Consider the following 22,355-nt stretch of genomic DNA (forward strand, 5'->3'; position numbering starts at 1 on the left):
AGCCCATAGTAGCAGCACAGATCTGGGTAAAAGTACATCATTCTTAGGCCAGACAAGTTTGTTGGCCCAGTTCTCAGCATTGCTGCACCAACAATTGCAACAGCTTAGTAACACCATGGAGCCAGGACGAGCTGTATGGAACAAATCACCAGATACTGCTAAAAACTTTGTTTCATGAAAGAGCCTAGAGAAAGATGGAGAGAGCTTCCTGCAAAAGCTCCTTCACAGTCTCCATCATCTGCAGGAGTTGAGAAAACTAGTTCATCCTTGATGACTACCAACTTTGCTTTACTGAGCAAATGTTAGGTGATTAATTCCAACCTTTCTGGAAGGTCAGTGTCAATGTTCTCCCCAAAGGAGATTTTTTTTCCTGTATGTGTTACTCTTTCATGCAACCTCACAGGAACAATTAAAAAAAATTATTTATTTTCTCTTTCAGCAGAAGCATGTGTTTGAAAAAGACAGTAATCAATAGGAGACTTGCAACAGGTCTCCCAACTAAAATTAGTTTTTACTTATAGCTCAAACATAAGAGATTTCAAACTGACATCGTTCTCTAGAAAACATTAGGGAGATAATAGAAAAACAGTTTGTTAATAATGAACCCTCTGTATACCTGTCAGACTCTTAAGATGGAATTAACACAAATTCATCTTAATATTTTACTTCTTATAGGAATATGATGTGAATACCTTCTCTCAAAGTTACACTGATAAGGAAAGGTATTGATTCATTAGCAAGGATTTTAACTGCAGAGATATGTATTAGGACAGCAAAACCTGGCAGAGATGAGCCAAGTAATGCTTAGAAAAATAAATTTTTAGAAAATAATATACTCACTTCAAGAAGTAAATTCTACAGGAATATCCACAATTCTCAGATGTCTGAAAAGATTCATATATTTATATATACAAAATGTATCTATCTATTAATGGGCAACAACCAAAAAAAAATCTATCCCAATGCTTACGGTTTCACAGTTCAAACATCTAGTTTCGTTAGTCAGTGTTCCCTGAAAAATCTCATGCACCCAGGTGAGTTCTTGTTTATTGTTCTCTTCAGCTTCATTCATGTTGCCATTTTTCAGTTTCCCATTTTGCTTTTCCTGTTTCTTCTCCTCCTGCAAAATGTCTGCAATGGTGTTGAGCAGGTAATTTAAAAACTCATGTGCATCCTGCTGCATATAGTTGTCAAAGAGATCTGTGAAGAAGAGAGTCAAGATTTGTACAGCTGAATATCCTTTCCTCTAAGAAAGAAATTTATTTTTTTCCAAATACTTGTACTGTATTTGTAAAGTATTTGGCATCATCCCAAAGAACAGTTTTGCAGCCAGTCGCTCTGGCTTCAGTGAAGTCACTTTGGGGGAAAGCTTCATCTCACCTAACTTTAGCTCTACAGAGTTACACTCACTGGAGTTGGCTGTGTAGGCTTCCATTACAGTCAAAGGAGAAAGCAAGAGTGTGACTCATCCTAAATTATTGCCTTACACTAGACACTTACCGCCTAACTTTAGTCAACACTGACTTCCATCCACATATTCCAAGTCCCTCAGACACTTGGGAACATCACAGAGTTTTGACAGTAAGTCACGTGGCAGGGAAAACTGAAGCCTTGGATGCTGACACATACTTGTGTACAGTGTCCAGGATGGAGTTACCTTTCCTCACAGCAGTCCACAGGGTGCTGTACTTTGTAGGTATGGCTAGAATGGTGATGATGATGTACAAGTGTTTCAGCTGATGCTGAGCAGCACTCACACAGCATCAAGGCTGTACCTCCAACTCTCATCCTGCCCAAAGGTTTGTAGGCTGGGTGTGAAAGAGGTTGGGAAGGGGACATAGGTGAGGCAGCTGTCCCAAATTGGCCAAAGTCATATTTTATGCCATGTGACTTCATGTTCATCACTAAAATCTAAGAGAAAGATGGGCAGGTTTTCACTATTAAGATGTATCTCTTCCAAACAAACTTCTACACATGCCAAGGCCCTACATCCCAGGTAGCAGCTGGAAATCATCTGTTGATGGGAGGTAGAGAATAAATCTCCTTTGGTTTTCCTTTGTTTCTAATTTTTGGCCTTTTTAAAAATTTTTAATTAAACTACTTTGATCTCAACTCATTAGTTTTTTTCCTCTTATCTTCTCCCCCTACCCTGCTGAGATGGAGTGAGAGACAGGCTTGGTGGGCACCTGGCATCCAGTCAAGGTTAACTCACTTCAAGTAGTAATAATAACACCATCTAACAAAGCCCCCAAGTTTTTCACACACAAGTCTGATGAGAAAGGACTTGTCCTGTTCAATACAAAATGCTTGCAGGAAGAGGGGAAAATATCTCAGTGGTGATTTAGTACAGACTTCTCCAGTAAAGGCTTAACTTGCTCACTATGTCAAAGAGAAAGGAATGTGTGTTCCCAGAAATGTGTATTTTTATCCCCCTGCTCCTGAAAAAGTTCATGTGGATTTCCTCAGAAAATATTGTACAGAACCTTTGGCTTTGTAGTGTCTAGCCTGGACATATAAGCTGGGTAATACACACTGACTCTGATCCTAATTTAAAAAAGCTGAAAACATAAGATCCAGTCTTTACAAGTGAACTCAAACAGTGTGGGGGCATTTATCACTAGATGACTCAGAGTTAACTTTTTCAGGATTTCAAATGTCTGCTCTGAAATGAACAGTGTGCCCATTTATACGCTGTCACTGGGAAGCAATTTCTTCCAGGTGTTTGATCCATATTTTGTCTCTTCATTCAAAGCCTCTCTGTTTTTAAGCATACCATCTACACCAATATGAATCCAGGCCAAAATGGAGCTGTGACAAGCATCTCTATCTCAAGATGTTCCTCATATCCCTCAGACAGAACTACTACAAGATTAGGTAGGTATATGCTGTTGCCAGCTTAATGGTCAAAAAGGGCCTGATGCTTCACACAGTAAGACTGTGTCCACCACTTCCAAGAACCAGGGCAGCAGTTGATGTGTAGTGGATTGACCACCCCACATGTACCCTGTTCCTTATCCTCCAGGGTGTTCTGGAGCTGGTGGTGCCTGCAGCCTTCCTAGGTCACACAGTTTCTATACTGCCACCTGACCTCAAGGTTTCTCTGCCACACTCCACAAAAAAAAAAAATAAAATTACAGCAGTGTCACCCTATTCCCAGCTCTAGCTCACTCTACAGTAAGGTCTGCCCCACCACGGTGTGAAAACATCACTAATTCACACACCTCTGGGAGCCTATGAATCTGGTATGGTTATTTCAAGCAAAATGCCATATACACAGATACTAAAATAATAATACACCCCACTAAGTACTAAAAGCAATTTACAAATCTAACCTGTATTTCTGATCAATATGATCACATTGCTCAATATTTATTTATACTTTTTTGATCAATGCATGAATACCTTAGAGGACTTCAGTTTTACACTTACCGTTCTCTTTTCGTAACCTTGATATGAACTTCTTTGGTGGAATAACTCCAACTTTTTTCTTCTGAGTAGCAATACTGTGGAAAAGATCTGCCAGGCAAGTCAAGAGGTTTTCCTTCTTTTTCTGTTGGGCCTTGTATGATAATACATTTTCCCGAAATGGCCGGCAAAAATACAATGCCTGCAGCACGGAGTTACAGTAGCAGGTGTTCCCAAACTGCCATGCAAAATTAAAAACAAGCTTAATCCCTGTGCATCACAACAAAACTAGCTTTCATTCAAATTCTGACTCCTGTCACTGTCACAAACCAGTCATTTTGCCATATAGTTGCAGTTGCACACCCATCACGACACTTCATGGAAAAAACTATGGTGTTCTAAATTAATTAGGATGCCAAGCAAAGGTTTCCGCTTGTAAGAAAAATATGTATTGTAGTGGATTTCATTAAGCTTATTTTCATATCTGGACTCTATCTTACTGCTCAGTAGCAGAATGACTAATGTTTTCAAAGGAAAAAATTATTGCATCTATATAATTTCTATGGGAACAAACAAGTGATTAAACACTCTTCTCATTCATTTTCTCCTTGGTCAAAGAAAAAAGCTCCTCCTAAGAGACCCCAATGCAGAATGCTGTACCTAAACTTGTATGTACTGTCATCACTTCCTCCCTCCTATTTCACAGCTAAAATAGACTTTTAATTTTATTTAAGTGTATGTTCTAATCCCTTGAAATATTCATAGAACTGTTCTCTCTGGGGGTGTATGAAGCCATTTTCAAACATCTGATACAGTTTTGCAACCCCCTTTGCCTAAAATTGCAACAAGAGCAGCACTTTAAAAAAACAAAAAAGACAATCCTGCATTAGAATAAGATTGATAAGAGCAAGGGAGAGAGGAAAACAAAACAAAGCAAAACCAAGGAACAAAGCAAATTTCAAGTAACATCAGAATGGTACTTACATTGACCAATCCAAAGTAGTGTTCATTGATTGGAAACTGCTCTGGGCCAATGTCTTTTTCCAGAGCAGAGGCATTGGTGCCCTATGCAAAGAAAAAAAAAGAAAAAAGAAAAAAAAGAAAAGAAAGAAAAAAAGTCAAAACCCAAAGCAGACAAAAAAAACCCAACACATTAAAAAGGAAGAAATTATTTAGAATCTTAATATTCTAAATTAAAATTCTGGACAGTATCAAGATAGAAAATAATTCCTTTTAGCTATGATTAGCCAAGCTAGCTCTGTCTTACTGATAGTCAAGCACAACTGTCTCATGAACCACTAAAGATATTAGAATATCTGGATAGTAGAGCTGGCCTGGCATGGACCCTCTAGTAATAGATTACTAGGTTTGAACAGGTCACAACAGTGGTTCTTCCCACACCAAGCTCCCCCGTATTTTTACTGTGTACATGGTCATCTGGATCCCATTACTCTCTTGTCTCATAAAGGCAATAGTTGATCTTAAGTATAACCCTAAAACCCAGTTCATAGAAGGCAGGTTTTCTAAACATTGCTGTTTAGAATTAATAATTAACCTCTTAACTAACCATCAGCCAGTAACAATACTTGGCCCTCAGATGGGCACCCAGTTCTAGTAACATCACAGATGCTAAAAGCAAGTGTAATATAGCTATTGTTTTGTCCTATCTAACATTAAAGAGCACATAAATCCAACAAACACTGTTAGATCTCTTAGTCACTGCCCTACTGTGGCAAGTTATGTTCAGCTGTATCTTCACTCCAACACCAAAGTTGTTTAGGTAACTGCTGGTCTGTAAGTACAACCACTAATTTGGTATGTTACCTGTTGTTTTGCTATATTAAAATGCTCATTTTTGAACAAGCTTAAATTACTAAGCAAGTAAGGTAGATTGCTGCCAAAGCAAATGTCATCACTCCTATACACATTACAAGCTTGGCTCCATCCTCTGACACCCTCACTTCAGACTTCACTTATAGACTTCAGATACTTATAGATACTTATTGATGACTTCCCCTCACAAATGTCTCTTCTCCAGGATGAACAGGCCCAGCTCCCTCAGACTCTCCTCGTAACAGAGCTGCTCCAATCCCTTACTCATCTTTGTTGTCCCCCACTGGACCTGCTCCAGGAGCTCCATGTCTCTTGTCCTGAGGAGCCCAGAACTGGACACAGCACTCCTGAGCAGAGATCACCTCCCTCAGCCTGCTGGCAATGCCCTTCCCAACGCAGCCCAGGACACCTCCGGCCTTCTCATCCACACGGGCACATGGCTGGCTCATGGACAGCTTGTTTCCACCAGAACCCCGAGGTCCTTCCCTGCACAGCTGCTTTCCAGCACCTCAATCCCCAGCCTGTGCTGGTGCATGGGGTTACTCCTGCCCAGGTACAGGACCCTGCACTTGCCTTCCCTGAATTTCCTTTCTGCACATCCCTCCAGCCTGCTGAGGCCCTTCTGAAGGGCTCACAGCACTCTGGGGTATTGGCTGCTCCTCCCAGCTTTGTGTCATCAGTGAACTTGCTGAGGATGCCTCTGCCCCTTCATCCAAGTCATCAAGGAGTAAGTTAAACAATTCCCAATATTGAATGGTGGCAGACACCACTGGTGTCAGGCCTCCAACCAGACCCAGCGTCACTGACAGCGACTGTCTGGGGTCAGCCAGTTCCCAATCCACCTCACCATCCACTCATCCAGACCACGCTTCCTGAGCTTGCCTACGAGGACAATGTGAGAGACAGTGTCAAAAGCCTTGGTGAAGTCAAGGTAGACATTTGCTCAGACTTCATCAGCTAAAACTTTCACAGTAACTGCGAATCAGATCTAGAATTCTCATGTCCCTTCTCCATCTTCTCCCCAAGGCCTGATTTCTGTTTCCTCACTGCAACTACCATTACCACTGCTTGCCAAATTAGATTATTATTTCATAACAATTCATTAAAAGAAGATTTAGTCTACAGAATTAGTGTGAAACTCAGCACAGGTGCTCTTTGAGAATTTGCAAGCCTTGAAAGTAAATCATCTCCTTTAAGTTGGCAGGTTCTAGAAAAGCCCCAAAGACTTCATATTTCACATCCCCTTCTCAGATCTCTTTCTATTCTCTCTCTTTCACAGAGTTCATTGCTCGGACCAAGTATATGTTACTTCCCATAAGATCCCTTTGAGACTAAAGTACTTTACAAGCACAAGTCTTCATGAGAAGCTTTATAAGGGACATATGTTCTCACCAGACTCTGCTAAGCCTTGGTGAGAAACTTGGAAAAAAAGATTGATTGATACAAAGCAATGATTGGCTACCGTTCAACAGAGATGGCAATGTGATAATTATGTAAGTCTCACATAAAGATTAGTTTCATTGCTTGGAAAGTCAGCCTTGCCAAAGATGCACATATTCAGCAAAGCATCCCAAGAGGGAAGAAGCTGATAAATATTTGCCTATCTGATACTAGCAGTGAAGCAAACAGCCATTGTTACCCTCAAAACCTTGTTTGATACATGAGAAACATGACTACAGAAGATTAATGCAGCTTCTGAGGAAAAATATCTTCACATTAATACTCATTGTACAGCATTCAGATCAAAGCAAAGGTTTTCTTTGAATACACTTTTAACATTGCAATCAAGTTCCCTAAAAGAAATATGAAATGTGTGCTTTTCAAGCTTTGTAGGGAGTATTCTCCACACCGAAATAAATTCTTCCTCTACAGTACATGGAAAATACTATTTCTAAAAAGTAATCTCCTACTCTTTCATAAACTAGAGGTTAGTTCATTCTATCAGACAAATATGATGCAAGTGCTCTGCTAACTAGCTGCTCCTACATTATTCATTTGCTTTTCCTCCAGGGCCAGGGTTTCTTACTTCAGAGGATGCCAGATGGTTGGACAAACCCTTTCTTGTATTTAAATTTTCTTGTAAATATTGTGAGAAAGAGCAAGGATTTAGGAAACAAAATTATCATTGAAAACCAAACAAATTCATGATGTGTACTAACCAATCTTCATATAAAAACTCTACATTGCAGGGAAATTTCCAAAGTACCTGCTGGTGAAAAAAACACGTTTTCCATATCTCACCATGGAGTTTTTTTACCTCTCCAAAACCAGGCCTTAGCAGTTGCAAATATAAAATAAAATACAGTGCCAGAGACCCAACAAAACACTGAGACTAAATTCAATCTTTGAGTGAACGGACATAACCCACTTGGACTTTATTAGGAGTAGGGCCTTCTTGTATCAAAAGCAATTTCAGTTTGATTTATTCTGAGGTCTCCAAGAAGATACTGTTAAATCCACTGAAAAAGAAGTCTAGGAACATGGGTAAGAAGCACAGAGACCTGATGCTTCAAAGGAGGATATATTCCTCATATAGAGAAAAAAATGTAGACAGGCTACTTAGTAAAACTCAAATCATGTCACATTGCATTTAAATTACTTGCTTTGCATATGAAGTTTCCTCAATAAGCAGTTAGCATGAGGACAGAAGAAGGAAATTTTTCCAAGAAAGTATACCAGAAACTGTTTACCCAGTCCAGGTTTAAACTGGAAAAAATATATTATTATGGTTATGTTAAAGGTGGTACAGAATTCAGTTTAAATCAAGCATATCAAATGGAAAACATATTAGTTGGTCTACTGATGTTAATCTACAGCAAACATCAGCCATGACTATTTAACATGGTTTTCAGCATGTTTGTGTTTGCTCCCACTCCGAGCAAGTAATTTTGATTACTTCTACAGTGAAAACCTGCTTAAACATTTTAATGCATCCACTCTCTGTGGTTTTATAAATGCTTCAGCTAGGAGAAATATCCTACCACAGCTGAATCTACTGTAGTTCTATAAAAATAAACAGGAGCAGCAGTGTAGCTACAGAGCCTGAAACGAGGAGAGGCTGCATAAGTCAACAAAGCGGGATTTGGGAGTATTAAATAAAGTCATATCAGAGTACAGAGACAGTAAAGGAGAGTGGCTCCTTCTTAAAAGAATACACCAGTGAAGGAAATGCAGTGGAGTGACTGTGGAATCCAGACCTTATGAGAAGGAGAACTAGGTCAACGTGGAAACTGCTGCTATGTATTCTGTGGTGTTGGAACATCGATTTCTCAGTTTTAGCACTTAATTCAACAATCAGTATTCAGCCCTCGTAAAATGGCAAAGACATACAGCTGGAGACATAGCCAAGCACAGGTCAATTCTGGCCAGGATTTTTGCCACAGCACGGCTCCAAAAGCATTCGGCCCATATGACCTAAATTTTTTCCTCTTGTTATTTTGCCCTAGACCTTCCAAAGAATTAGACTGCTGGTTTTCTTTTCAGTTAAAATTTCTGATAATGTTGCTAAGAGTTTCATTTGTGCTTTGCATCACATGGAACAGATTAGGTAAAAAAAACCCCTGCTGTTCCTTTACACTTTAGCATATATATATATAAACCTTCAGGAGGAAAAAGAAGTCATCAGATTAGTTCATTACATCACACGTAGCAAAGTAATCTAAATACAATTATTCTATGGAGGATGAGAAATGGACAAGAGCTAATATGTAAGATGGTCTCAACAGAAGACAGCAAATCAGACTAAACTGTACTGTGACAGAGCTATAAAAATGGTACTAACTTTCTAGAAATGTACATGTGTTTAATTAAAATTAAATGAGTACACTAAAGAAATTAGGACTTTTCACAAGCCACCTGTTAAACGGGTATCATTAAATATACAGAAACACAGTATGAAAAACAAAATTAATTAAATTTTTCTTTGTACAGAAAAATATGTCTGTACAAAGACAAAAAAGAGAAATAAGAAGAAATATCTTGTTGGCAAGAAAATCTAAAAAATATAAAGGAAAAGCACATAAAAATTGAATAACTAAAATAGAAACTTAACAAATACACGAAGAGCAAGAGATCAATGAAGGAAGATGGCTGGTTCATGACAAAGGGTTTCTGATCATATACATTCATAGACTAGATTTCTTTATTCTTAGTATTCAGGGAAAGTGAGAGCAACACAATAGTTTCCTGAAGGGAGAAACTGAAGACTTAAGACAAACTAACGGTGATGTTTGGTCTGGTAGCAAAGAAATTAGAGTAAAAATAGAAATGGCTTCAGGGCCAGGCAGCCTGAGTTTAAGGATTTTGGAAGGCACAGAACATAGAAGGGATGGAAAAAAGAAGATAAAGAAAGATGGGGAAGGCCTCCTGGCCAACAAATGGCAGTGATGGATAACTCAAAAGAGAGGAGGCAACTGTAAATAAAACCTGAAATTAGCTCCCAGAAGCAACACAAAGAATCAAGAGTAAAAGGAGAGCTAGCAATGACACAGAATGCAGCATACATGCAGCTGCTTTCAACAGATGCATCACCTGTCCCCAGTGCTGGACTTCAGCTATCCTCAGGAACAATCTCAATTTTCAGAAGATATGGTGAGTAACTGAAATAGCCAAACCAGCCTTCTTAAAACCTCATAGATATTAAATGCCAAACTTGGTGCATTTCTGTAAGTTTTTAACGTGTAACTCCCACAAGATGGTTGAATTTAACCAGATTAGCTCTCTCTTCGTTCTGCTTTTTATTCCTCCAGCAAAGCCATTTTGGGTCTTTTTTGCCACAAGAAGAAAGAAGAAAAGGATGATTCTATGAAAACACAGAGGGGATCACAGTAAACAGCAAAAGAACCTTGACTGACTGAAAAACCACTGTGTATTCAAATTTTTTTAGGAAAGATGATTTATCAAAATGTATCTAAATAAATTATTTTTCTATGTTTTTTCCAAAGAGTTTTCTGATCATTAAAGCAAATTATAAGAGCTTGAAAGGAGAGGCCTTTTTTGTTTCTGAGCACACTAAACTATCTCTATTTACAGATCTAAGTATCACATATACCACAAATAACTTCAGCCCTTTTGTGTGGTTTCTAAGAAACAGATTAAAATTGCAAGACCTGAAATCCTGAAACACTTAAAACCTTGGACAAAGTTTATAAGGTACTCAGTCTTACACAGTTGTTAAACTTGATTTTCTCAAAGCACAAAGCAACCACGTACTGCAAATGAGATTCTAGTGAAGTGTTGCAAATCCAGTATCTATACCCATAAGTAATTTTTAAAAAAATTGACCTTTAAACTTTCCAGGATTAGACAGATTTTAGACCAAACTGTAACTCAATATTCTCTTGTGAGTCTGTCTGTATCCCTAACTTAATTGTTCTTGGATTAGTGGCACCCAGGCTTTTTCTGGAAGAAGTAGCAGAACCATTGGTTTTGGCCAGTTTCCTTCTTCAGAACACATGGCATCAAGATGGTCTCATGAGACAAAATGAAACCAAGATTTGCTTACAAACTATTAACTTCTTCAGTTACATTTTTATCTAGACAACCTAGACTGCATATATGGTGCCTCAGAGCATTTTAAAAGCAAGGCACCTTCTAAACTTCATCACAGCTGCACCAGCTGGAATACTCTTATAACCTGGAGATAGAAGTAGGAATATGCTCATTAAATCTCCATACAAGGTGAGTAATGAAGGCTGCAGCTATGTTGCAGGACAGGTTTAGAATTTTTAAAAAATTGACAGTATTTTTCTTTTAGAGAAATACTCTAAGAAGCTGAGACAAGTGCAAGATTCTGCACATGAAGAGAAGAATCATCATGTACAAAATGGGAAACAGCTGACTAAGGTAGTAGTGTTTTAGAAAAGAAATAAAAGGGAAGTCTCTGTGTAGTGTAAAATGAATAAGCCACACATATGCAGTGTTATTTTTGAAAAATCCCTAAAACCAGAACAACAAATGTTGACAACATAATAAATTCTTGCAGTGGTAGTCCACAAGATCTTAAAGTAACTTTCCCATTTAACTTGTCAGTGGTAAGACATCTTACATCCAGGTTTGAGTGCCTGGTTTCAAGGAAGATAAAGGTAACTAGAAAGAATCCAAGAGAAGCTGGTCAAAATGGAAGATTCAACTCTAGAGAAAAATGACCTATAAAAAAGAGTTGAATGGTGTTGTGTTGCATAAGACAGAAAAGGCTGCATAATGTGGGAAAAGGCATGATAATATTTTCAAGTCTACAGTTTGTTGCAGAAAGGAACTAGTCTGTTCTTGGTCTTAGCAATGGATAGGATGAGAAGTACCAAGCTCAAGATTCCAGTAAGACGTTAGGAAATGTGATGTAGTTCCTATCATTGGAAATCTCCAACTTTGGCTGACCTACATCAGAAATAATACAGGTTTATAATATTCAGTGGACAGTTGGAGACTTCATTATCCTAGGTTACTTTATATACAGCAGTTATGAGACCATTAATTGTGAAATAAAAAAAAATCATTAAATAACTAAAACATGCAATTTCCAGTAATGGCTGGAAACCCTTAGCACAACTTTTCTGCAAGGGCTGAGTGTACCCAAGAACATGCTTACAGTGGAGTCCTGACAATGGGGATGCTTCTTCCCCAGAAGCACTGATATCCTGGGGTGTTAAGTACATAATGTACGTAAATGTATGTAAGTGTATCTACAAAACAGCCAACCAAGGACAGTTTCTAAGGCTAAAGGAAGGTCAGCAGAAGAGAATTGGCTGAGTGCTTCTCTGACTGGCCAGGACTTAAGACTCCACAGACTGTGGCTCTTCAAACCCATCAGAACCTCACCTCTTGTGTGTCAATTGCCCCCCACTCACAGTTAATTGGGACTCAGAGTCTGCTTTTAATGTCATCTTCCACAATACAGATTCACTCAGCCTTGCTAAGCTATAACTAAGAGGTTCCTTTATTGAAGTGTTTAGCATAACCACTGGTTTACTCTTAATTCAGCAAAATGAAGTCAAAGACTACATGCATTTAAAAGAAAGACACTGTACAGTATGCATTGTGTTCATCAATTGTCCTTTTGTACTTACTTTCTAAACATCTAGTAAGTACATAATAACCACTTTAGCCATTAAAAGGTATTCATACAAGACAAGCCTCAGAGCCTCAGCCATTACTCGAGGTTATACTTTGGGAATGATATATTAGGATGTTTCTCATTTTGCATATACTCTTCTATCCAATAAAAAATGTCTTCTGTGGACTTCTGTTCTTCTTTTGATGGAATGCACACTTTCTGTCTGTTAGTCAGAACAGACTGAAATAGGGCTGACCCATTTGTCAGCCATACTCTCAAGTTTCTCATTACTTCAGAAAGTTATTCCAATGATTAGATTTCATATTCTCCATACTTTTCATATTTTTGTTTCTATATTCTCTGTCATATTGAAATTGTGCACTCTTGAGACTGCTTCTAAAACTGCATTGCTTGAACTCTAATCTTATCAGATGTAAAAATTTGTTTTCCTTTATCAATCTGAATATGCCTTCAGATAACTGTTTTTATTGTCTGGCATATATTATTTTGCCTTTATCTGTATTTATGGCAAGATATATAAGACATGAAGAAATACACACTGCAGTTGTCCGAATGAATAAATCTAGTTGAAAATCATAGTGATCAATTCTGTAACCGAATAATATTCTTTTGATTCCTGTATGAAACAGGATTTTAGTATTTTCATAGCATTAAAATTGTAGGGGTTTTTTTTTTGTATAAAGCATTTTCCAAATCTGTTTGTAGCTTGAATCTTCATTCTGCCAATGCCCTATATTTAAACAAATCCTGCAATGAGTCTCTAAAATCATGCTATTAAATAAACAAAAAAAAATCCAACATTTATTCTTATTTGTTTCCTGAATGTAGAGACTCCTAGGATTGTATGTTTTTTCTCTACAACCAGTTTCTAGGATGGTTAGGAACTCTTTGTTTGTCTATTTGCTTGCTTGTTTGTTTATTTAAAAGTAAAAGCTGCAATTTACAGGTATTCACATAATTCCTGATGAATTGTGTGAATGTTTTCATGCAGAAAACCAGCTATTTTTCTCAAACTCATAACTATGAAGCTATGAGAAGAAAGAGTAACATGAAATTCCAAAATTAATCCAAGGAACTGCAACTTTTTTCCAAAGGTTATCTATACAACAACTACCAGGAGTAACTGAAATATCTCAAACAATACCTTGTATCAGAGAAATCCGAATGTGTTTAGATTATTCTGTTTATTAATTGTCAGAACACTATGAAGTTCTAATTTGACTATTTGAAATACTATTACAAAATTATGAAAGGGGGGGAATTAATACCTGTTCTCAACAGAATTCTAAAAGAGAAAAAGATGGTCCACAGAGCTTGTTAGCCAGATCAGTATAAATGTATGTCAATAAATTCTGAAATGGTTAGATGTCCTTCACTGCACATAACAGTAATATCCCCTAGGCCACAGCTGCAGCATGAGCTTAACTCAGAACTCAAGGCTGTACCTAAAGCTCATCAACAGAGAAATACACTGCAGAGGATTTCAGTAAGCATGAAATGCCAGCATGCCTGTCTACCTTTGAACCAGCATTTGGTACTTGAGTCATTGGGTTATTTCACAGAAACAGTAATCAAAGAGAATTACAGCATTGTAGGGGCTACATCACATCCCCAGTTGGTGCCTGCAGTCTACAAGTGTTACGAGGCACTGGGTGCTGGCATTCCCTCAAATAGAGTTTTTTCAATGTATCTTATGCTTCTTCACATCTATTGTACCTGCCCTACATAAAAGATGACAAGTGCCTATTGTATACATCCCTCAGTGGTGAACATGGTGTGCAGACAGAGTGAATGAGCTTTTACAGGGGCTGAAGGGCAGGTAAGCTGAACATCCTGGGGACTAGACCTACCTTCTCAGTGAACATGGCCATCATGCCCATATAAGAATCCCACTGATTCCTTCAGGCTCAGTTGCCTTCATGCCCTCCACCCATTCAGAACAAGTTTTAGCTCTTAGCTCTCATTAAGCAAAACAGTGAATAATAACTAGAACTATTGCTATTACTATAACTTAAGGTACAAAACTGGTAAAGGACAATAGAGGAATTTTGTTTAATTCTAGAAAGTTGTGCATTTAAATATTTACTACAAGTAAACGCACCAAGTGGAAACTTCCCCTGCCAAATATTTTTTTCTTACTGGCTAGCTCCTACTGTGTCTGTCTCAGCATGTGAGAGCTTATCCAACGAATATATAGTACTAAGTATCTTTTGCAAGTGAGTTAAATACTGTCCCTGTCTTTCTGCTTCACTACATTTGTTTTGATCCTTCCTGAAAAGACTAGCAATCTTTACCATACTTAGGACATCAAAATTGCAGCCCAAGATACCAAATATAAGGTGGTCAACTTAATAGCAAACATATCCAAAAATGCTGGCTGGCCAGGTTTTTAAATTAATTCAGCTAAATTTCAGTAATTTTTTTCCCTTCAGGATATTACAGAAAACTGGGCAAATACATACAATAAACTTTGTCAAGTAAGGATTACCATTGAAAACATAATCTAAGTTGCTTTCAGGGAGAGACAAGGATTTCAGGACCAATTGCTGCCTCTGTCTCTCTTCCACTACTCCCCCCCCCACTCCTGAAAATCACCCAGACATCATCGTTTGGATTTTGTTCATTTGTTGGTTTTTCTGTCTTTTTTTTTTTCTTCCAAAAATCCCTCTGTGAACACTCTTAAGTGGAATGGGAAAAAATAAAGACCAGAACACCTTTTTTTTTAATTACTGAATTCAACCAGGTTAAAAAATTTAGAAACCTGCTAGTATGTAACATTACATAGAAAAACATACTATATTACCTAAGAACTACACAGCTATTTCTTAGTCCACAAATTGTCAGTAGCTTAGTTTTCAAGCACTATATTATAGTGTAGGAACAAGGTCTGGGAATCAGCATCTCAGCATCTTTCTAGATAGATTTCTACAGATGTCCTAAATCAAACTAGCACTGCAAATATTTAGGTTTTAAAAAGGCAAAATGTTTACTTTTATACCTCTAGCTTTTTGGAAGGCTGTCATAGCTCCTTCTATAGATCACTAAGTTCAAGTCCATCACCTCATCAGAGTGGACACATTTTTGGAGGAGCCATAATGCAATGCTGCCAACACTTGCAAGAATTTATATTTATCTTGCAGCCTCAAATTCCTGTAGCTGTCTGAAAACTCCATTGTTTTTGCCTAAAAGAACTTCGAGTCCCTGAAGGTTATCCAGAAAAATTAAATGTAACCAACACAACGTAGCATCTCTAAAAGCTAAGTACACAGACCTCAAGGAATATGTAGCCTTAAAACATCATTAACATTAAATTGACTGCACCTTCTGTCACAGTACCATGAGCTAGAGTTGCCTTGAAGTATGAATCCTTGTATGCCTTTTCTGCTTGGGGCTCTCCTTCTTCCCTTCGGTCTCTCCATCTCTCAGATGCTACTTTTGCAGGATATACTGGCAACGACAGCTGAGCAGCACACCATTACAACAACCTCATGAGTTCTGCTGTGAATCAGTCTTTGGGAGAAGCGTGCTGCATACAAGTGCATCTGCCTGAAGCACATGAAAAAATCAGAGTTCCTAGTACTTTATGCCAAGGTCATACATCCACCTATGAGTGTCCAGCTCCCCTTCATGCGGTGCTCTTTTATACAGTTTGCATGGCATCACATCACCATTAATCAGCTGTAAAAACTGGAGCCTGCCTCAGAGTGAAGGTAAGTGCACCAGGGTCTTCTCCTCAGTCCTGTTTCATTAACCTCTCTTAGCAGTATTTGTGGCTCGCTGGACTGGAAATCATTACGAACACTGAAAAGTTCAGAAAACTAGTTATTGTTGGTGAAGAAAGGTGAGCACCCAGGTTATTGTACCTCAAATCTGGATTTTGTGTTAATTCTTTTAGCCCCAGAGTTAACTCTCTCTCTCTGCATTTCAAAGTAGGCATTTCAAGGAAGGACTGAGATTCAAGTCAAAACTATGCATGGGATTTCCCAGGCATCTCATTTGCAACAAAAGAGCAATCCCACTTAAGCAAGTGGGAAGTGTGGACACGTGGAAGGGGAGCAGGCTTGCACTCCCTCACTCAGACCCTGCAGGAGCCAGGCCTCTGGGGCTGTGCTGTTACCTTACCCTAGAGACAGGTTCCATTCTCCAGGGCAGATGAATGGTATGTGTGGCATTAGCAGCACAAGGCATGCTGGGGCACCACATGGAGGGAAGCTGGCAACTGTGTGTAGCTGCTCTTGAAGAACCTGGAAATAAGGGTGAAAAATACACACTAAAAAACCAAAATGAACAAAACCAGGATTCTCTTCTGTTTGCATTGGGATGCTTAGCATGCAACCATTTCTTTGGCAAGTTTGCTACTGCCTCACTGTATCAAAAAGTCTTTGAGCTTTTCCTCCTCCCACCAAGAAGTTTCAAAACCCTAAACCAAATTAGGTGCTCCAAGTTTATTAGAATTAAAATTAAACGCAAACACAATGCAGAAAGCATAATTTCAACTGTTCCATGGGGGAAAAAGTGGCAAATTGAACATAATAAACAAAAATATAAATGTTCCTTATTCCCTCCTACTTGCCTAGTCTGGTTTAGAGAAAGCAAAGTGATTCAAGAGTAGTCTACAAACACCAGTCCTCTTCGAACAGCATGCAGTGCAAGTTAAACCCTATTAGCTCTAAAACCAAGACTCCCTAGACCAGGCACCTAAGCATCGGGATCCAAATGAATGTTATTAGGCATCTAAACATCCTCCTATTCCGTGTAATTTGGGGAGCTCCTGGCGCTAGGAGACCACAGGGTGCCTGCCTGAGAGGGTTAAAGAGGGTGATCCTGATCTGATGTGGATTCAGAACCCAACTTCGGTCCTTTCGCAGTATTATTAAGGCAGGAGGAAGGGCAGGCGGAGGAAGGGCGGGCCACGGCTCCGTCTGCAGCGCGCCTCGGCCGGGGTCAGACCCGCTCCGGGGGGGCCTCGCACCGGTTCTGCATCTCCGTCCCTCCCCGGCCCACGCCCGGGCTGCTCCAGGCAAACTCCTCGGGACATCGTCACTCTCCGTCGGCCAACTCCATCCCAGGCACTTCCCGGCGCAGCCTGCCCGGCTCCCCCGCAGCCGGGGCAAGGGACGGAGCCGCGCGTTGGGCTGCGTCCCCGGAGCAGCCCCCCAGCCGGCCCCCGCAGGGGCTGCCGTGCCGCCCGCCCCCCCTCAGCACTCACCATATTACAGATGGAGGCGATGTTTCTGACAGTCATTAGTCTAAAGGTTGCAGCGATCCCACACCGCCATCTTTATAAGGTGAAAACAGCCCCGCTCATGGTGGGAAGAGCGCAGGAAGGGATAGGGGGCGGCGGCGGCTCCTGCTCCGGGGCTGGGATAAAAGCAAGAGGAGGGGACTGCACCGGCACCCTTTACGCCCGCAGAGCAGCGAGAAGGACGGACCTTCCCGGCCTCCCCCCTCCGGGCGAGTGACCGGGAGCTTCAGCAGCGCGGGGAGAGCGGCCGCATCTCCGCTCCTTCCGCCTGTGCCTCTCGCACGGTCCGCAGGGCCCCGCGCTCCCGCTGGAGCGCTCAGCCGCGCCTCTGCGCCAGCCGGCACCGCGCTAATCTCTCCCTTCCTCCTCCTCCTCCTCTTCCTCCTCTCCCGGCGGCTGCCGTCGCCGCTCGCCGCTCCATCGCAGCGCCTCGCCCGCTGATCCGCTCTGACAGCGCCAGGGAAGGGAAGGTCAGAGGCAGTGCCCGGCGCGGGGCACCCCAGCGGGCCCGGCGGGGCGGCCGCCGCCGCAGCCAATGCGCTGCGGGGCGAGGGGGCGCGCCCACCGCCCCTCCAGACGGGCTCTCCGAGAGGGGCCGTGGTGCTTTAGTCGCCGGGCCTGGAATGGCCACGGGGCTGAGAAACCCGGCCTTAGTGCCTACATAACCATACCGGCAGGCAGCAGGTGAAGGACAGGGAGGCAGAGTGCAGGCAGGAGGACGTAGATGTGTGACAGTGACGGCGGCACTGTACTTTGGGACATGATCACCCCACCTAACTAGAGGTACACAGGAGCCCAGGCACTTGAAAAATCCAGAACAGTAGGCTGGAATGTAATTTACTGCCCACAGTTGGTGCTTGGTATCGCCACTGATGCAGATAACATTTATCTTCACAAATGCAGTTTTGGGACTGTGTCCACACCACGTGTGCAAGGGTTCACTCACAAATTCACAACATGTGGCCTTTACACATGGTTAATGTAATAATCTCAGTTTCTTTGTAGGCCCGTGCCTTTTTCCAAGGTAGAGCAGTATGAGTATATTAAATTTACACATGTGATAATAGACACAATGTTGTTAAACAGCTAACTTGAGGTCACATAGCAAATCTTTGAGAGAAGCAAGAATAGATTTCAGCTAGGGCAATGTCATCTTAGAATTCCCCTTTGTTTAGCAGATGTTGCTTTTTTTCAGCAGGAGCTTAAGGCCCGTTTATTGTTCCCCTGCTATTCTGAGGAAATAATTTAGATGAAGAGAGAACATTTCTACAGCCACCTCTGCTCCTAACAGCCACTTGAAGTGTGGCATGTTCATGCTTGGCTATGCCTTTCATTTAATGATGCTAGAATAAAATAATTGCAGCCTATAGAGCCTGGATCCACAGGCTTTATTTGTACGGGAAACATTCTGAAGTCCCTATTTTTTTTTTAATTACCATTTCCAAAGAAGATCTATGATTACTAGTAAAATCTGGCACCAGCAGTAACATCTAAAGATAAATTCCTGCCCTGAGAATGCTGTTAGGTAAGTGGCCTTAATCCAGCTCACTGTGGACAAATGCCCACTTTATAAAAATGGTATCAAATTTGGCATTAGTTGGTATCCTGTTGACAGTTTCAGCAAAGAAACTCAAAATTGAGTTGTCACAGAGACAGAACTTTCTTTCCTCTCTCAGTTGGATTAGTTATATTAAATCACTGCAGACATTCAAAATACAGGATGGAGAAAGATTTTTGGACATAATGGAGTGAAGTCCTCAGGGCCACTAAACTGCTTCATAAATCCACAAATCACTATGCAAAATAGCCATCAAACAACATCACTGAGAAAAAAAATTCTTTGGTATAATTCTATTAAGCCCATGGTCTTACATTATGTGTGAATTTGATCCCAAGTGTTTAATTTGCTTAAACTCAGAGAACTGGATAACACATAATATGACAGGTTTTCTCAACATAACCAGAGAAAATGGGAGTTAAGCCAATGTGTCATGATTTAAGTAATCAAGGTCTGATTAGTTTCCAGTGCATATCTAAGTAGCCTGCAGAGACTGGACAGTACTGCACTGTACCTGGTTTTCAAAGTCTGATGCCTGTTATTACACAAGCCTAATCATGTATTCTTTGCTGCAGCCTGCTTATTCCAATTGACTGTGGAGAATCATACTTGCTATCAGTGAAAAGTTATGGAGCAAACAAATGGGTTTGAAAGGTCATTAAAAATTTAAATGAAACAAAATGCAGTATCTAATAAAGCCATTTGCCTCATATATTTTAATGTCAATATCATTATTTCCATAATACAAACTCCAGAGAAATAATAAAAAGTGTGAAAACAAAAAAGAAAAAATATTTTCATAATTCTGTTTTTTTCAGATGCCAATTATTTGACTTCAGGGTACGTTTTCAGTTGTTTCTGTTTGTTAAACTTTTTTTTTGACACAAAATTAAATTGCTACTGATTAAGCACTTATTGGTTGTTCAACAAAATATTTGTAAACATGGACACACATAATTCTGTGAAAAAGTCAGTATCATATTTCTTAATGCTAATATAAATACTTTCATTTCAAGGTGGACACATTTCATGTCTTTTTTCTGAAGATTCATAATAAACATAGAGAATAATATACAAGTGTTTATGTGTCAGTTTGACAATAGTCTAGCACTGTCTTTTTTGCTCTTGAGACATATCAAAACAGGAAAGAAGAAAGAAACTTTCATGTCGGAAATGGACTGGTATCTGTTTTTGTTTTCTTCTGCTGTTGTCATTTTCAGGAATAGAGACTTTATTTCTGTAGCTGTTTGAAGATAAAAAAAGTGCTATGCAATGCAACAAATACTAGTTGCAAACTTTATAGGAATGGTATAAATAAAGAACAGTGCACAATTGTTTCCACTCTAAAGCATTGCCCTATCTCCTTACAACAAACAACCAGCCCTGTGTTTCTTCTGAGTGTTAGACAAAGAGAAGGAAAACAAAAGACTATTTATAACCTAAGAGTGCTTATATAATTTCTGTTGAAAGGTCAAAAAATACCTCCTGCATTTAATTTTAGATCCACCTTGGTCTCATCTGGTTTTACATTTGAACATTTCTATTTCACTACATAAAATATGGGCCTATTGTAAATATCCTCTTTGGCTAGTAGAGGTGTGGACTTCCATAACATTTTCCATCTGATTTTTTCAGAGTATTTTGCAAGCAAGTATTTTGCACTCAGAGTTGTCAAATTATTGGGTGGCATGTTAATATTAGCTTATTTTACAAAGCAAGAAAATTGCCAGCAGAAAATTAGTGACTTGTCCGAAGTTACACAGGAAAGTTGGTAGCAAATTTGAGACCGGAATATCTGCTCATTCTCTGCTACAAAGAGGATATTGCATTTCCTCTCCAGAAATCTTGGAAATTTCCACAGAGGGTTCATTTTTGTTTTTCTTGTAATGAACTTGGATCCAGAAGTGGATAATCATAAGTCAGTTTTGCTGAACGAATGTTTGGAACAGATCAAATTTGGGATATATTTCCATCCAATTAAAAGATCATTTTACTGGAAAAAGGAATTAAAACAATAGTAAGGTTTTCTGGAAGCATGGAAAATAGATAAGAATTATAAGACAATTCAGATATCTGAAATACTTGCAGTGCTGACAATGTAGGTTTAGAATTTTGCCATTTCTTAATGTTTTTTATCTAATATTAAATTATGTTCTACCAAAAAATTGCAAAATATCTTTAACAAAATGGCAAATGTGTAGGCACAAGAATGAGAAATCAGGATTTTCCATGAAGCTTGGCCTCGTTTCAGAACAGACTGGTGGCTACAATGCCAAATGCCAGCTTGCAGCCTATGGATTGAATCTGTGGCACATGGCTCATAGCAGGTCCATGGAAACCACTCCATCTGCACCTGAAATTCTAATGGTAAGAGTGAGTTGTAGTCCATGGAAAATTCATGTAAATCCACAGAAAATATGGAGAGTCTAAAACAAAAAAATCATCCCAACTTTGGAATTACTTTCTTCTTTAAGGTTACCATCTTCAAAGCAACCTCTACCCAACATTTTCAAATTATCTGAAAAATTATTTCTCTTCATTCAAAATACTGTAAAACTTAGTGTTTTGATGACAGTATGACTTGTCAGGATTCTAAAGATAAAGCATGGAAAATAAAACTGCATTAGATTGATCCCTAAATCTTGCCTACCTTTTGCTAGTTTAAGCATGTTGGCAAGTCGAGAATACCATCTCTTCATTTATCTCAGAAACTGATACTTTATAGAAGAAAACAAAACACATGTACAGCATCTGCCATCATCTTTTTTTGGCCAGATATCAGATCTGAGAGCCCAAAGACAACAGAATAAGACAGATGCAAATACATTGATGTCGATGTACCAAAACCTGACTGAGTAGATACCAAGGGTCTAATAGTTCTCTAGTGAAAGCCATTGAATTCTGTTCTGTGGAGAGGCTGTGAAAGCCTCTGCAGTCAGTCCAATGTCAATAATGTCCTAGAGCTGTGATTATCTCATATCTTACTCCTGCCCTTTTCCTTCTGCTTGAGTTTCAAATATACTGTATTAAGAGCTTGGAACAGTGACAATAAGAGAACTTCATGTATTGCTTCATCAGTTTAAATAATATTAACCCTCTCCACACTCACTACTCAATTAAAAATATTCCTACCTTTCTAGAAAGAAGAATCTTGAAGAATGGCCTCTTCATCAGGTATATTATTCAGCAAGAAAGCTCACTAGCAAACTTTACTGGCATTTTTCTTACCTATACAAAATGTG

The 22,355-nt window shown here is 39.5% G+C and overlaps 1 protein-coding gene across 2 annotated transcripts in view; it reads right to left on the reverse strand.

Moving 5' to 3' along the window:
- Positions 1-18,118, reverse strand: part of USP46 (ubiquitin specific peptidase 46) — a 34,415-nt gene extending 16,297 nt beyond the window's left edge. Inside the window, exons 1-5 of one of the 2 annotated variants that reach the window (XM_088163362.1) lie at positions 17,520-18,023; positions 16,433-16,554; positions 4,390-4,470; positions 3,430-3,643; positions 971-1,200 (exon numbers count right to left, since the gene is read on the reverse strand). In XM_088163362.1, the coding sequence (XP_088019488.1) occupies positions 971-1,200; positions 3,430-3,643; positions 4,390-4,470; positions 16,433-16,513 (606 nt within the window). In that variant the 5' untranslated portion in view covers positions 16,514-16,554; positions 17,520-18,023. Of the gene's footprint in view, positions 1-970; positions 1,201-3,429; positions 3,644-4,389; positions 4,471-16,432; positions 16,555-17,519 lie in introns of both variants that reach the window. The other variant, XM_014873511.2, reaches the window with a different exon arrangement.
- Between the last annotated feature and the right edge of the window lie 4,237 nt (positions 18,119-22,355).

The sequence above is a fragment of the Sturnus vulgaris genome, chromosome 4 (assembly GCF_052056855.1).
Source record: "Sturnus vulgaris isolate bStuVul1 chromosome 4, bStuVul1.hap1, whole genome shotgun sequence".
Taxonomy (NCBI): domain Eukaryota; kingdom Metazoa; phylum Chordata; class Aves; order Passeriformes; family Sturnidae; genus Sturnus; species Sturnus vulgaris.